The sequence below is a fragment of the Phoxinus phoxinus genome (assembly GCF_949152265.1).
Source record: "Phoxinus phoxinus genome assembly, chromosome: 14".
Classification (NCBI taxonomy): Eukaryota; Metazoa; Chordata; class Actinopteri; order Cypriniformes; family Leuciscidae; genus Phoxinus; species Phoxinus phoxinus.
Genome location: NC_136889.1, coordinates 20699489 through 20717044, shown reverse-complemented (window position 1 = coordinate 20717044; position 17556 = coordinate 20699489). Strand labels below are relative to the sequence as shown.

The window sequence follows — 17556 nt, the reverse complement described above, 5'->3', positions numbered from 1 at the left end:
GTGTGTTGTCTCTCTCTTTGTTGTGTGAGAGTGAGTAAGGCTGAGAGGACGTTTGAGTATAATGTGTCCGCTAATGGAGGGGAAACAGGGCAGAGCAAAAGGGAATGAGAACATGAGTATGTTAGACTGAAAGACATATTAGAGAGAGAGATAAAGAGGTGTGGGTCTGTAGACAGCTGTACTGTGAGTAACTGATCCGAATGGAGGAAGGGGGATGTTCACAGGTTTAACACACACACACACACACACACACACACACACACACACACACACACACACACACACACACACACACACACACACACACACACACACACAGAGAGAGAGAGAGAAACTCATTGAAACTCAGTGAAACAGGTGTTACTCACAGTCACAGAGAAACCAGGTCAACATCAATCACATGCTGAGTTATAAATATACACACACATGCTGAGAATTTAGCAATGAAAGAGTGACGGGGGGGATGAAAGACTGATTCCTTAAAGGGGACATGTCATGAAAATCTGACTTTTTCCGTGTTTAAGTGCTATAATCGTGTCCCCGGTGCATCTACCAACCCAGAAAACATGAAAAGTGAAAACCGAGTAACTTTGTTTTGGTAAGCCTTTCTCTGCAAGCATGTCAAAAAATAAGCAGATAAGATTTCACTCCCCTTCTGACGTAGGAAGGGGATCTTATTATAATATTGCCGCCCCTTAATCTGCACGTTTCCACCTACGGCGCTGTCATTTGGTTTTCGTAAGCGACAACAGTGTAACCAGTTATAATGCAATGGCAGAAGTTCGAGAAAAGCATGCAAACTGTTCCGCCGTTGCTGCACAGAACACTATTGGAACAAATGTCACAGCTGTTTTATAAAGACCTCAGGGAACTGTCAACTTGTGTAAAAGTTAAACACGACGGTATATGAAAATCTGAAATTTGACTGAAATTTGCATGTTTTGTTATTGCCTCTCAAAAACGGCACGTTTTTGCTCACACCCCAAAAGTGGCAAGTTTGACAAGCTATAATAAATTATCTGGGGGGTATTTGGAGCTGAAACTTCAGACACATTCTGGGGACACCATAGATTTATATTAGTTTATATTTTATAAATTTTATAAATATTATATATTTATATTCTTGTGAAAAGATAATATGTCACCTTGTCATGTAGGCAGATCAACAATTTGCAAGTCTTGGGCTACAGCTATGAGGCTAGCTAAGATACAAACTACTGTATATATGAAAAAATTATTCACAAGCTACACATGCAGTTGTTGAACTTTCTTCATAGCTGTAAAATGATTGAATGCATTTACAGGTTTTGTTTCAGTTATCAATCGAGTAAGCTGAAAAATGTGATTCATTTGAAAATTGAACATCGATACATGATTTCTACTGGCAATGTTACAACCTTACTAATGAGAAACTTAATTAAAATACTAACTGAATTATTTGTACCGTAGTGATTCTACAAACAACCGGGTCTAGAGTTTGAACTAAAACCCATCACTGTTTTATTTTGCAGTAACCTTTTTGTTAGCAAACATGATTGATGGTACATGACAGCTATGAGAATGAATCATAGAAAGATGATACAGTATGTTTGACCTCTGACCTCAGGACAGTCCACTGACCCCTCACTGACCTCTGATGTTGTGTTTCTCTCTCTCTCTTTCAGTAAAACCATACAGGTTAAGATTATCGATGATGAGGAGTATGAAAAAAACAAAAACTTTTACCTGGAGCTAGCTGAACCACGCATGGTGGACATGAGCCTCCAGAAAGGTAAAACACACACAGTGTACTCATAGAAAACCACATCCCGCTGTTCATCGATTCATTCACTTCTAAATTCCTTTTGATTCATCCAGCGGCTCTTTATCAGGTCATTAGAGCATATGAACATCACCATGAGTGTATACAGTGGGGAGAACAAGTATTTGATACACTGCCGATTTTGCTGGTTTTCCTACTTACAAAGCATGTAGAGGTCTGTTATTTTTATCATAGGTACACTTCGACTGTGAGAGATGGAATCTAAAACAAAAATCCAGAGAATCACATTGTATAATTTTTAAATAATTAATTTGCATTTTATTGCATGACAATAAGTATTTGATCACCTACCAACCAGTAAGAATTCCGGCTCTCACAGACCTGTTAGTTTTTCTTTAAGGCCCTGTTTACACGAGAACGCTCGCAGGTGAAAACGTAAAAATATTTTATCGGATGTGCCTTTCGTTTACACGGCGACAGCGTTTTGGGCTTAAAAACACAAAAAAGTGAAACCCCCCTCCAGAGTGGAAATCTTAAAAACGCTCCACCATCGCGTTCCTGACTAAAGGGTAAAAACACAAAAGTCTGCTAGACAATGAAGGCGTCGCGTAAGCGTTTACGTCACAGGCATACGCCAGTACAGGAAAATAACAAAACATTATCAATCTAAAATATGGCATTAATTTCATTGACAAAAAAAAAAAAAACCTGTCATTTTTGAGCGACACGTGAAGGGTTAAAGCAGCAGCTTTACCGTATTAAACATGAAAAACAGTGTCAGCGTCTCTTTCACTTTCAGTGCTTCACGTTGCCACCTAGCCGCCTGGAGTGCATACTACATCGAATTTCACACACTTTTGCGTCACCATATGCACGCATATTTCCCCCCCATAACGCTCGTCTAAACGCAGAATAAAAAGTGATAACGCAACGCCACTTTTGCGTTTTCTCTTCAGATCGTTTCCGTGTAAACATAGCCTAAGAAGCCCTCCTGTTCTCCACTCATTACGTGTATTAACTGCACTTGTGTGAACTCGTTACCTGTATAAAAGACACAGTCTCAAAGAAAACCATTACAATGAAGGATCTGGAGAAGGTCTGTATGGAGAAGTGGGCCAAAATCCCTGCCGCAGTGTGTGCAAACCTGGTCAAGAACTACAGGAAACATGTGATCTCTGTAATTGCAAAACAAAGGTTTCTGTACCAAATATTAAGTTCTGCTCCTCTGATATATCAAATACTTATGTCATGCTATAAAATGCAAATGAATCACTTAAAAATCATACAATGTGATTTTCTGGATTTTTGTTTTAGATTCCTTCACTCACAGTTGAAGAGTACCTGTGATAAAAAAATTATTTTGTAAGTGGGAAAACCTGCAAAATCGGCAGTGTATCAAATACTTGTTCTCCCCACTGTATGTGTTATTCTGCTGTCTTCATGTTTCATGATGTTTTCATCGGTAGCAGCAAGCGTCTTGTTGTTTTATGAGATTTACGATATAGTACGTTCACGTACACTCAAATGTCTGGGGGCTGTAAGATTTGTTTTTGAAAGAATAATTTTATTTAGCAAGTATGCGTTAATTTGATCAAAAGTGACTGTAAATGCAGTTCTTATGAACTTGCTATTCATCAAAGAATCCTGAAGTAATGTTTCACAGTTTCCACAACATGTTTCCTGAGCAGCAAATCAGCATATTAGAATGATTTCTGAAGGATCATGTGACACTGAAGACTGGAGTAATGCCATCACAGGAATAAAGGACATTTTAAAATATATTAAAATATAAAACAGTTACTTAAAATTGTAATAATATTTCACAATATTACAGTTTTTACTATATTTCTGATTAAATAAATGCAGCCTTGGTGAGCATAAGAGACTTCATCAAAAAACATAAAAAAATCTTACCACCTGCAAACTTTTGAATGGTAGTCGATATAATCAGCTTTACTGTATGTTGACTACAATTTTGCACATTTTCTGACGAATGATTGCTACCAGTAGAGGACACCCAGGATGAACCCGCAGAGTCAGTATAAGGAGGAGATAGACCACTCATATAAAAATGAATGGGAAAATCACAACCCTCAATTTGGCGGCTGTGTTTGAGCCATGGTGTTGAAAGTAGCTCATTTGCTAACATGTAAAAGCTAATATAAAAATATATAATTAAAAAAGATACTAACTGCCTTAATGATAAAATAACCTTTGTCTTTTGCTCTAGAAAGCATTTGTCTGTTAGCGGCATGATGTATTTTGCTTACTTTGAGCTCAAGAAGCTATCTTTGTCAGATATTATTTCTTATATACATTTTTTAAACCTAAGGTTAGCCCAAACTTTCTGAGATATCCCAATTGACCCTTCGCAGGGAGTTTGATTGACAGGCCATCTGACCAATCATAATCCGCCATACGCCAAATCTGCCATTTTTGTCCGACAAAGCAGTCAAGAGAGTTAGTAGATTAGCATTGAGAACGTGGTGTGTGGCGTGAGAGCGGTGTAGCTTGTCGGACATAGCAACAGTAACTAAAGGGGGCGAGTCTTTGTGAACGGTCAATTCAATTTGATAAGATGCCTATTGCCTAGATATAAAATAGCTACCTAGGGGCATGGCCAAGATGGCCTCCAAGTGGACTGACTTGCCTAAAAGGAAATTTTACTCAAAGCGCATTAATCCAATGAAGACCCTGTGGGTCTCAAACTGACTCATCTCCGACTCACACGAGAAATGCTGTGATGACATTTTTGTGATGCTTTAAAAATGGCAACGTTCCTGTCTTTGTCTTTTAGTTTTTATATAGTTTCAAAAATGCCTGAAGACGGTTGTTTAGGAAACTATGTGAAGGATTAGCAAGCAGTGCTGCTTTTTCACTGACTCCTTTGGAGTTTCAGTAAACATTGACCTTAAATGCCAGTGCAGGATCTCAAAGAGTGTGAGAAATGAATACACACACACACACACACACACACACACACCAAGTAGTCAAGTCTCTCAATACCTCTCCATAAATCAGGCTGACGTGGTCAATGCTACCAGCACCCACACCGCAGCACTGCGGTAAAGTGTGTGTGTGTGTGTGTTTGCATGTATGCATGTGTCCTTGTCCCAGTATTATACCCTTCAGAAAGAATGAGAGATGAAGAACAGCTGGTCCTCTCTGTTTGAGCTCTCATCTCGCCTGGACAATATTAAACAACCTACTTATTAACTTACCTAAGCCCTCAAAAACAACATGTTGGCTTGTCTCCTCACTTGTGTGCTTGTAAACAAGCAGTTTATTAATTATTCATTAGATGTTTCTTTATTTTCATGCCAGCATGAACTTGGATAAGATTTAATTTTGATGTACAGAGAAGCCCAGAAAAAAGTTCCTCAGATCAGATATTGTGTACAGTGAACAATTCTAATAATTCAGTGAGCGAGTAAGATGGAAGGAATTGCTCACCGGAAAACCAAAATTCTGTTTTTAATTATTCACCTTCATGCTTTTCCAAACTGGTATAATTTTGTTTCGCTGTGTCGATTCAGCAACACAAGTTTTTTTATTTTTATTAGTCTTCTATGCGGATAGATAAAAGATTGTATCAAATGGATTGTATTTGATTTTGAAACTGAACCTGTAATAGGAGACACATCATCACTTGTCCTACATCAAAACATGACTTTAGAACTGCTGATCCTGTGCTGTCGCTGCAAAATATGTTGTTGAGGGATGTAAAGAAACATTCTCAGCTTTATACATCGAAATACTGGATGCTTTCTTTGGCTTTCAAACCCTCTTATACACCGACTGGATATATATAACATATGGAGGTAGAGTCAGTTATGAAAAAAGGGTGAGACAGTAGGAAACGGTGAGACTGGAGAAAGATAGAGAGAGGCAGGTGAGTGATGATGAATTTTATTCGTTGTTTTTGTCAAAGAAAACAAACAAATATCCTATAAATTTAGTCAACATTTTGTCACGTCATATTTATTAATTTTTGTTTATTTTTCAAAATTAGTGCAAAACATTTAGTACATTTAAGTTAAGAAAAACTTGAAAACTATGAATTTATAAGCAGGTCACATTATTGTCTATGATTTTGTATATAATAATTTATAAAGTAATATAAAAGTTAACAAGGGCTGGAAGTGAAAATCGCCTTATATTCAGATGTGCATAATTATTAAGCAGGTTTTCTTGTAATATGTGACACTGGTTTTGTACCAGTCACATGGATTTTTTTTTTTTTTATTGAGATTTATAATCATAATAATTAGCCTACAATAAATAAGCTTTCCATTGATGTATGTTTTTTTAGGATAGGACAATATTTGGCTGGGATACAACTATTTGAACATCTGGAATCTGAGGGTGCAAAAAAATCGAAACATTGAGAAAAAATCACCTTTAAAGTTGTCCATTTATGTTCGTCATTGTGCTGCATTCACTCACAAAATTGTATACATTTACAGTAGGAAATTTACAAAATATCTTCATGGAACATGATCTTTACTTAATATCTTATTGATTTTTGGCATAAAATATTTTTTTTACCCATACAATGTATTGTTGGCTTTTGCCACAAATATACCCGTGCTACTTGTGACTGGTTTTGTAATCCAGGGTCACATATGGACCAAAAAAGAGATTTAACCCGCACTGAAAAGTCAAAAAATATTAAACACCCATGAGAAGGAGGCAATGCTATAGAAATTGCACAATTAAAGGGATAGTTCTCCCAAAAATAATTATTTTTTATAATTTACTCACCTTCAGGTTGTTCCAAACCTGTATACATTTCTTTGCTCTGCTGTACACTAAGGAAGATATTTTGAAGAAAGTTTGTAACCAGGCCGCTTTGGAGCACCATTGACTTCCATAGTTGGAAAAAAAAAACTGTCCGCAGACCTGTTCAGTTTCCCATATTCTTCAAAATATTTAGTGTTAGTGAAAATTTGTGTTCAACAGAGTAAAGAAATGTATACAGAGTAAATGGTGACAGAATTAACATTTTTGGGTGATATATATATATGGATGAGAGAGAGGGAGAGTTGTTGTTTTTTGTCAGCATGTTTTAATTAAAATTATTTAATTATCGTCACGATCCCCATTTCTCATCTTTATTGACAACACAAACATATACCCCAAGGACGAAACAAACCAATAACCATTTGTTATTTTTGTTAGTCATTCATACAGCATTAACACCAGGGCTTTGACAGGTGATAGAGACAGCTGAGCGGTGAGACTGGTGTGGAAGACAGTCAAGAGATTGTGATAAAACTAAGGAGAAAAGGACAGACAGAAGAGGTGTGTGAGACAAGCGAGCAGTGAGACGGGCGTAGACAGTAAAAGGGGCGAGCCTGGTGAGGAGCGAATGACAGACACATGAGGAAAGAGAAATGAGGTGATGCAGCAGAGGAGAGAGAGAGGTGTGACAGGAGATCCAGCAGAACATCTATTATGCTGTGTCTGTGTGTGATTAATATCCCGTGGAGCCCAAACCGGCAACACCCCAACCACATGTCCCATATGAGGATGTTTAAAGAGAAGATCATCAGAAGGGAATCATTTAATCACAGAATTGCCAATATCACCTCAGTCTGTGTGTGTGTGTTGCTATCTCTGCATTCGCGTGTGTGATGGGGGAATAGCTGTGAATGAGCCAACGCCAGGGGAGTTTTCGCCTGAATATCGACACCTACGTCCCACGATCCCATTACCTCACAGAACGTAGGGCGGAGAGAGCCGGGAGTCTGGTATCTGTTGCTAAGGTGCCATCAGCTGTTGCTAGCGCTGATAGATTTGCACTGAACTGTTGAATCGAAGCTTCCAAGAAAGAACAGTGAGAAGAGAGAAAGTGGCGAATAGATTAAATGAATTCCTTTGTGTGTTTGACACATCTGTGTGTGCTGTCATGAAACAGACATGCTGAAAAGCCTAGAGCCGACAATGCTACACAAATTACTGGTTAATAATAATGTGCATCAAGACACCCTACCCCCCCCCCCCCCCCCCCACACACACACACACACACACCCCTTCTCACAGACACATTCGAGTATAAATGATGGGCTTATTTACACATCCAGCTTCTCATTATGGGTCGATATTTTCATCTCAGCACACACACATACACACACACTTAATCAAAGCTTGTTTGTTCGCCATCTCATTCATCCTCAGCAACATAAAATTACAGCACTGATTACAGAACTATTAAAGTCATTATACAGACAGAAAGAAAAAAAGTGGAGTAATGGAGAGACAAAGAAATTGATTCCTGTAGTTGGTGCTCATATATGTGTGTAAATGTGTGTGGGTCAGCGTACTAGATTAATAAGTGTTGTAAAAAAAAAATCCTTGTTGTTAATTCAGGATACCTAACGCATTAACAAATGGAACCTTATTGTTTTAAAGTTGAAAGTTCATCCATAAATTTAAATTTAATTTAGTCTAGTGGTCCCTTTGCAAACTTCCAAAGAAGCCTTAATGACTTAAAGGGTTAGTTATGCCATACTTTCCCTCATGTCGTTCCAAACCCGTAAGACGTCCGTTCATCTTCGGAACACAAATTAATATATTTTTGATGAAATCTGAGAGCTTTCTGTCTCTCCATTGACGGCTATGAAACTACCACATTCATGCCCCAGAATTATTTAAGACATCATTAATGTTTGTGACTCCAGTGGTTTAACCTCAGTTTTATGAAGTGAACATAATTTACCACTTTGTTTGTTACAAAATATTAATATCCGACACACGATCATGCAACAAGCTCTCGAATCTACTCTCGAATCAGCACAACACGCATCCGCCGTTGTGCTCTCATGCGCTGTTGTGCTCTCATGAACGCGTGTTGAAATTTATATTTTGTAAATAAATTGGTCGCTTCATAAAACTGAGGTTTAACCACTGGAGTCACATGGGTTACTTTAATTATTTCTTTAATACCTTTCTGGGGCTTGGAAGTAGTAGCTGTGTAGGCGGTCAATGGAGGGACAGAAAGCTCTTGGATTTCATCAAAAAGATCTTCATTTGTGTTCTGAAGATGAACGAAAGTCTTACGGGTTTGGAATGACATGAGGGTCTGTAATTATGACAGAACTTACAATTTTGGTTGAACTAACCCTTTAAAATGATTTAAAATAAAATAAAACTATTAAACAGTCTATATATTTCTTACTTTAATTCACCCCATAATGTACCTGAATGTCTTGAAGAAAACTCAATATACTATAAGGTATCCTAATTTTAAAAGTGTGACTTCTAGACCTGAAATATCATGTAAATTAATCAAATCGGGCATGGGCATTTTTGGGCATTTTTTTGGGCAAGTGAGAAATTCATAATTCATAGTCTAGTTATGCCAAGCTGTTTATAAACTGAGTAAAATATATTTTTAAAAAGCTCATCCTTAATTCTTATCACAAACATTACAATCAATCACAAAAATCCCAAACATCTGGAAAAATCACGGAGCCTCTGCTTATTGTTGGACCCCATTGACTTTCATGGTATAATATATTCTTTTAAATTCCACAGAAAAAAAGAAAGAAAGTCAGACAAGTTTGGAACAACATGCGGGTAAATAAAGGATAACATAATTTTCATTTTTGGGTCAACTATCTCTTTTAAGTGCTACCAAAAAATATTTACTTTTAAATATAAAAAAAAATTCTGAGGGTTAGAGGACAGACAATATCATTAACTCAGTATTACAGCCAATGGAAAATCCGCATCACGATAGGAAAGCAAACGTGTGTGAATAATCAGCATAGCTTTAGCACCTCTTTGTTCTGTCGCTACATCTCAAATGCTACCACGACACTCCCGTTGCCAGGAGCAACCACCCGCTCCGGCTCTCTGGATCAGCCCACACTATCACATCTGATCACATCTGCCCGGTCACACCTGTCGCACCTGTCCGGCTCGGGCATTCTGGGCAGGGTGATGATACGCCAGCGGCTGCGAATATTTTTATTCATGTTTATCGGAGTAAATAAATCCTATCCAACGTCTCACTGCATGTCCCTCCACCATTATCCATTTAATTTGTTCTTCATGTCATTCCACCCCTCCCTTTCTCTTTTCTCCTCGCACAGCCCTGTTATTAGCTGATGGTAAGTGTGTGTGTGTGTGTGTGTGTGTGTGTGTGTGTGTGTGTGTGTGTGTGTGTGTGTGTGTGTGTGTGTGTGAGTGAGTGTGAGGCAAGATGAGGCCATCTGCAGTAATTGTGGTCTCGTCTGCCTCACTCTGTGGATGAACACACACGTGTGTCTCCAGGTTTGTGTGTGTTACAACACGTGCACGAGAAGATAAGCTTTGGGTTGCAGGGGCTTTTGAAAGTTCATCTTAACTTTGAGGCTTTTTTGTGTATTTGTGGTGTGTGTGTGGATGTTGTGCATAGCTCACACTTGTTTCAGTCAAAGTTTGTGTGTGTGTGTGTGTTTGCATGTGTAGTCTGTCTTTCTAATGAGAGAAACTATAGTGACAGTCGGCCTCATTCATAAAACAAAAGCAGAACCAATTTCTGTATAAATTGATGGTAAAAGCAGTGTTACGTAAGTAGTCACATTCGATTCAGTGCGACAAGTTACGTAACGGTAAGAATGACTTTATGAACGTTTTACACAAATTCGCTGTGCTTGTGTTTCCTGAATGAGCCCCGTTGACTAAATACTCACATGAATTTAGTGCAGTTTAAATGCACAATGAATATTAATGAATAGTCTATGAATTACGGAGTGCATGTGATTTCTTTTTTTTTTCACTCTTACTGAAATGTTCTGAAAGTCTTTACTACTGTGTGTGTGGATTTGATGTATTAATATGACACAATCCAACACTAAAGCTTCTCTCTGTCTCTTAATCTCTTGTAGATATTGCAGAGAGGAAGATATCATCAGAGGAAGAGGAAGCGAGAAGAATAGCAGAGATGGGGAAGCCTGTACTGGGCGAGCATGCAAAAATCGAGATCATCATTGAGGAGTCGTACGAGTTTAAGGTACACACACATGCAGAATTCGGGAGGATAGCAGTCTTTTGCACTATGGAAGAATTTTGATTATGTTTTGTGGTGGTTGTGTGTTTTTGCTGCAGAGTACAGTAGATAAGCTGATTAAGAAGACTAACCTGGCTCTGGTCGTGGGAACAAACTCATGGAGAGAACAATTCATGGAGGCCATAACTGTCAGTGCAGGTGATTATCAACACTGGAACCGGACAATCTGAGGGTCCAACGCGTTTTCCACTACCACTAGCAGTGGCCAAAGTGAACAAGCTCAAAACGTTTTAGACCCTGTTTACACTTGTATTTAGCGTCATTCACTTGTGATCCGCATCTTAATACCAGGTGTAAACAGGGCCTAAAAGATCATGTGATACTAAAGACTAGAGTAATGATGCTGAGAATTCAGCTTTGCATCACAGGAATAAATTACAAATTACATTTGAAAACATATTAAAATAGAAAACAGTTATTTTAAATATGAATAATATTTCATATTAATACAGTTTTTAATATATTTTTGATCCAATAAATGTAGCCCTTGTGAGCATACGATAATGCTCTAAACTTAAAAAAATCAAACTTTTGAAGACAGTCTGAAAGATATGTACCAAAAGCAAAAAAAACTCTAATTTTGTGTGGGTCTTCAAATTTTTTACATCTCAGTTATTATATAAACATACACTCATGCTCCTATTACACACACACACACACACACACACAAACGTTTGTTTTGCTATACTTGTGAGGACATTCCATAGGCGTAATGTTTTTTATACTGTGCAAACTGTATGATCTATCCCCTTACACTGCCCCATCCCTAAACCTACCCATCACAGGAAACATTCTGCATTTTGACATTTTTAATAAAACATTGTTTTTTAGTTTTTTTAAGCTATTTAAATTATGAGGACTTGGAAATGTCTTCATGAAGCATGTTTAAGTTGTAATACCAGTGTAATACACGTCATTATACAAATTTCAGGCCCACATGAAAACTGTGCCCACAACACTCCTACACGGTTCTATTGATCCCTCTTCCCTTGTTCATTTACTAAACATTTGGCTAATTTAATAAGGATTTCAGCTACAAAATAAAAGTGTAGCATTATCAGTTCGGTTTGATATGTTTTAGCATGTTTAAATTCATCTCCACCGATTTACTCCCCAAATGAATTCTACATATTAGTCTTGTATGACTCTGTGTTGAAATAGAAACACTGCTGTCACAGTATCTAGCCTTCAATTACCGTGACTATCAAATCACCATGATGTCAAAGAGAGGGCTTTGGTCAGGTAATGTGGGTGACATAACAATACTAACATTTTTCATTTTCTTATTTTTCCCTACCCCCAAATCTGCTTTCCTTTCTGTCTTTCTGTCTTTATCTCAGGAGATGAGGATGAGGATGAGGGCGGAGAAGAGCGTCTGCCGTCTTGTTTTGACTATGTCATGCACTTCCTGACTGTGTTCTGGAAGGTTCTGTTTGCATGCGTCCCGCCCACGGAATACTGGAACGGGTGGGCGTGTTTCATTGTTTCTATAGTGATCATCGGTCTTTTGACGGCTGTGATTGGTGACCTGGCCAGTCACTTCGGCTGCACCATTGGCCTGAAGGACTCAGTCACCGCTGTGGTGTTTGTAGCCCTGGGAACATCCGTCCCTGGTGAGTTTGTGAGTTCTCGTCTAATTGCCCACATGATACATTGTTGTTATAAATACAGTGTTAAAGAGGTGATTTCATATACACTCCCTTTGAAAGTATTTAAAGAAATACTTTAATTTCGCAAGGGCACAAAAAAGTGACAGGAAAGATTTCATAAAGAAATCCTGAAATAAACAAACATAAAACTGTTTTCAACATTAATAATAATAAGAAATGTTTCTTGAGCAGGAAATCAGCATATTAGAATGATTTCTGAATGATTATGACATGGTTATTATAGTCACTAATACATTAACTGAACATAAAAGCATGAAAAAACATTTTCGTTTAATTTGATGTACTAAAATAACTAAAACTGAAATAAAAGTTAATAAAAACTATATAGACAATATGACATATTTTTTTTAACTATTAAAAATGACGATATTACAAAAAAAAATACTTAAAAAGAAAAAGAAATAGAAATATCAAAATATTAACTGATTCACCAATTCAAAATATTAATACAATCTATAATAGTATCTCATTGATATTAAAATTACACTGTATCATGTGACATTGAAGACCTGTGCTGATGCTGAATGATTTTCCATCACATTCATGCAAAAAGAAAACAGTAGTTCTAAATTGTAATAATATTTATTACTGTTTTTACTGTATTTTTTATCATAAGACCTTTGATCCTTGGTGAGCATATGAGACTTCTTCCAAAAACATCAAAACATCTTTCCGACCCCGATCTTTTGAACTTAGTGTATATTGTTATTATTTTATTGTTTTCCCTGAGGTTCACTTATAGTTCAGACATGATTTGGATATTAATGACCAGTTTCTCTATCGGACCCTTGCATTTAACTCTCTGACGTCAGAAAAGCACATTTTGCTGCTTAGTTTTATTAAATGCTCTTTGGATTGGGGAGGAAGTTTTGATAAAGTATGTTTTTAAAGTTCAATTAACTATTTTATCTCATTAAATCAGTGCAAAAACTGATTCCTCCTAATTCGACTCATTTTAATGCATGTTAATCATAGATCATTATACTTTTTTATGAAAGCATCTACATCAGCATCTTTATTTTTCTCCTCAGACACCTTTGCCAGTAAAGTATCGGCGGTGCAGGACAGTTACGCGGACGCGTCTATCGGTAACGTGACCGGTAGCAACGCCGTGAACGTTTTCCTGGGAATCGGTGTGGCGTGGTCAGTGGCCGCCATCTACTGGCACATGCAGGGTCGTGCGTTCGAGGTGCCAGCAGGTTCCCTGGCATTTTCTGTCACTCTCTTCACCATCTTTGCCTTCCTGGCGGTGGGCGTCCTGCTGTACCGGCGCAGGCCTCACATCGGTGGAGAGCTGGGCGGCCCGCGCGCGCAGCGCATCCTCACGACACTCTTTTTCTTCAGTCTCTGGTTTCTCTACATCCTTTTCTCCAGTCTCGAGGCTTACTGTCATATACAGGGCTTCTGAAGAGAAGTGATGGGGGTGGGGTGGGGGTCGGAGTTGAGGAGAGATAGATGCGAGTATTGATTCGGAAAGGTCGCTAAGGTTTGAAGCAGGTGTGGATTTGAAGAGGACTTTCATTCTTCAGATGCCTTTGTGCTGAAGATGAAGAGTGTGAAGCATCTCTCTGAGGGGTGGGACAGTCTTAACCTGGAGTCTGAGCTTTTCACAGTCTATATTTTTCTCAACACCTGCTGAGAACGACTTTTTTCTAATGAAGTATTTTGGGAAAAAAAGACACACAAAAAAAAAATAACAAAAAGAATTAAAGGATTCAAAGGACTATTTTCAAATCTGCTTCCAGGATTAGAAGTAATATTTCAACAGAAAAATGAAAATATATAACTACATGAAATCTGTTATTGAGTGACATTTGAAGGACCCATAAAGTTTTTATTTATTTTTTTCCTTGTTTAGTTTGGTACGAACTCACAGAGCTTACAGCTTTTACCGTCTGGCCAAAGTCCTGGCTCGGAAAAACCGAACACGGAGAAGAGAGACGAATATGAACAATGGCTGAACACTGCATTTTTTTTCTCCCTGTATGGATATAATCTGCTTCCATATATTTTCTGTACTTCTGTGTATTTCCTTGCCAAGTGTTGTTTTTCCGAGCATCACAGAGGCCTCAGAGAGTTGCAGGAAAACAGAATGCAAAAACAGAAGAAGAAAAAAAAGTGTTAAAGAGGGAAAAACGAGGCCTTTTTGCATTTGAACCCACTACACGGTCATCGAAACGAATCACTAGTGTATTTTCTGATAACACCGTGGAGGAAAGCGCACTGCATCCGCTATAACAGTTGTTGTTGTTTTTTTATCTGTTTGTATTTTAGTCTTTCAGTGTCGTCGAACAAATATAAAGCACCCCAAAGAGATCTCCCACCCCCACTTCACCCCAGAGAGTCCCTCTATATAGAATCACATGACCATTTTACCTCCTTTAGTGTGCATCTAAACAGTGTTTGAAGTGAAATCGGTGGATTCTGAGTGCGTTTCATTGGGGCCTTTAATGTGGTTCGTAATGTTTACAGGCCTTCGGTAGAAAAGAGCGAGAATGGAGCGGTACAAACGGCTCGAGACGCTTGTGTGATTTTCTTTAACCTGGTGAGGAGTGTTTTGTGAGTTCCAGCAAGCCGTAGAGAGATTTTAGGCAGTTTAAAGAGCAGCCTTCAATTCATCTGATGGACTCAAGTGTTTTTCGTGCCTATTTTTGCTGTTATGAGCTGAAAAAGAAGGATGTGGGTGGGGGTTCTTGTATTATCTGGGGGAAGTGATGTCATAAAGAATAGTTTAGGATGGCCAATAAGAGCCCAGAACCAAAGAACAGAACCTTAGACTGCCACCCACAAGCTGCAGTGGTTCTCTGGGCCACAGGGGGGCCACATCCCTGTTTCTCCTCTATATGTTCATCACACAACCTGAGAGTGTGTGTATGTTGATGTGCGTTTTGTATTTTTTTTCTAGCCTCATTGCAAATACAGGCCAAATCCGTTGTATGCAGTGTTATTACTTACAGCACCTGCTGCACCCGTGTTCCACTTTTTTATTGTTTACATTCATATACAGCTGTTTATGTGTGCGCGTGTGAGAGAGCGCAGTTGAAAATGGGTTTCTTCTCTGAAACTCTTCATCCACATTGCAAATGTACTTCCTGGCATTGCTTCAGCCTGCTATGTGCTTCCTAATTTTGTTCATAATCAATGTGCTTTAAAGAAAAAAACAGAAAAGAACCACTTGAAGAAATCACAACAAATCGCACTGAACATTCACCCATGCAGGCTCATGCTCTTGCGTTTTTAGCATTCAAACTTTTGATTTTGTACAGAAAGGCAGGAGTGTGTGAGCTTAGCTACACAACAGACACTTTCTTTATCCACACACACTGATTTTATGAGCATGTACTGCCTACATAGACAGCATCATATACATCTAATATATGCAACTGATTATGCAGCCTTCTGAGATGCCTCATTTTGGCCCAATTTTAGGCAGATTTGCTTGTATTCTTCCTAGGAGAACCTCTTAATGCGTTGCAGTGAGCTCAGATGTTATATTAATCCAAAGTGGGAAAAAGTATTATCCAAAAAGTATTGTTAAAGCTTTTTGTCATAAAAAAAGTTTTTTTCACTCGTTATGCATGGGTAATTATTTTGACGTATTATGTACACTACCGTTCAACAGTTTTCCATCAGAATGATTTTTTTTTTTTTAAAGTGTACACTTATATTCAGCAAGGATGCATTAAATTGATCTAAAGTGACAGTAAAGACATTTATATGTTACAAAAGATTTCTATTTCAAATAAATGCTGTTCTTTTACATTTTCTATTCACCAAATAATCCTGAAAAAAAATTATTATGGTTTTCACACAAAATATTAACATTGATAATCTTAAAGAATTGTTTCTTGAGCATATTATTATTATTATTAGATTCAATTATACTTCTGAAGGATCATGTGACACTGAAGACAGGAGTGATGAAGCTGACATTTTGTTTTTCCATTATACGAATAGATAACATTTTAAAATATATTTAAACAGAAATATTTAAAGATTAAGATTTTTATATAAAGATTTCAATCATAAAATATGTCCCAAATTATACTGTTTTTGCTCAACTAAATGCAGCCTTACTATTTCAACATGATTTGAATTCATTGTAAGTCGAGTCTTTTGATGTTCCCTGTGTAGGCAGTAGACAGCAAGGCAGCTCGTTTGGTTTTTGAACACAGCCACTCACACACCTCATAAGCTGCTCTGTGCACCAGTATAAGGCATGATAAAGAATAATGCTTATGAAGAGAAATATCAGTATTTACACAGTATTCCACTTTCAGTGAGCTCTTGTTTTCTGCCAGCATGTGTTGTTGAATGTGTCCTGAGTCAGAGGGCAGCTAAACTACAGTAGATCTTCGCCATATCTGTGCACATGTGAGCATGTGTTTCTTTGAGATGGGGTTTGGTAGAGGTATAGCAGTCTTGTAAACCTTATTATCCAGTTCGGCTGAATCAGCCAACGGCCACTCGGTGTTGGGCTCAAGTGCTTCAGACTTTGCATTGCTCTTCCTGCCTCTGCCTGGATCAAATCACACACACTTAGACATATAGTATGCACTGACACATACACACTTGAATTAACTTTACACTGCTGATGCCTGTTATGAAAAGGTGCGGGTGGGCCTCCATGTAGGATGATGGTTGAGCATGAAAGTCAGCTGAAACCACCAGCTTTGAACTTTTCTACTGCCAACTGACACTTCCAGCTGTTTAGATGCAGGTGAACTGGTTTAAAAGAGATTTCAGATGATGTCACTTATAACCTTAAAGTCACACAAGTCTTACAAATGTATCAGGGGTCTGACTCTCTCTCTCTCTCACACACACACAAACACACTCCTCTTCAGCCTGGTGATGAAGCAGATGGTGGTTATGTTCATTTATTGCTGTTTTTTTTCTCATCTTTTTTTTTTTACTCTTCTCTCACAAAAAAAAAAACGTGTTTTATTTTCAGGGAATTATGCATGAAATTGACCTTAATTTAATTAATTTATGTCCGCCGAGTTATTTATTTTGAATTCTTTTGGTCAACAGAAAAATAAAAAGACGTTTGAAAAATCACTCTG

At 37.9% G+C, this 17556-nt stretch overlaps 1 protein-coding gene across 4 annotated transcripts in view; it reads left to right on the top strand.

The window, feature by feature from the left end:
- slc8a3 (solute carrier family 8 member 3) overlaps positions 1-17556 on the top strand; it is a 58013-nt gene extending 40457 nt beyond the window's left edge. The window contains exons 3-8 of one of the 4 annotated variants that reach the window (XM_079636254.1): positions 1665-1771; positions 9862-9879; positions 10639-10763; positions 10859-10958; positions 12161-12433; positions 13522-17556. In XM_079636254.1, coding sequence (XP_079492380.1) covers positions 1665-1771; positions 9862-9879; positions 10639-10763; positions 10859-10958; positions 12161-12433; positions 13522-13898 — 1000 coding nt within the window. In that variant the 3' untranslated portion in view covers positions 13899-17556. The remainder of the gene's footprint in view (positions 1-1664; positions 1772-9861; positions 9880-10638; positions 10764-10858; positions 10959-12160; positions 12434-13521) is intronic. The other 3 variants (XM_079636255.1, XM_079636256.1, XM_079636257.1) reach the window with 3 other exon arrangements.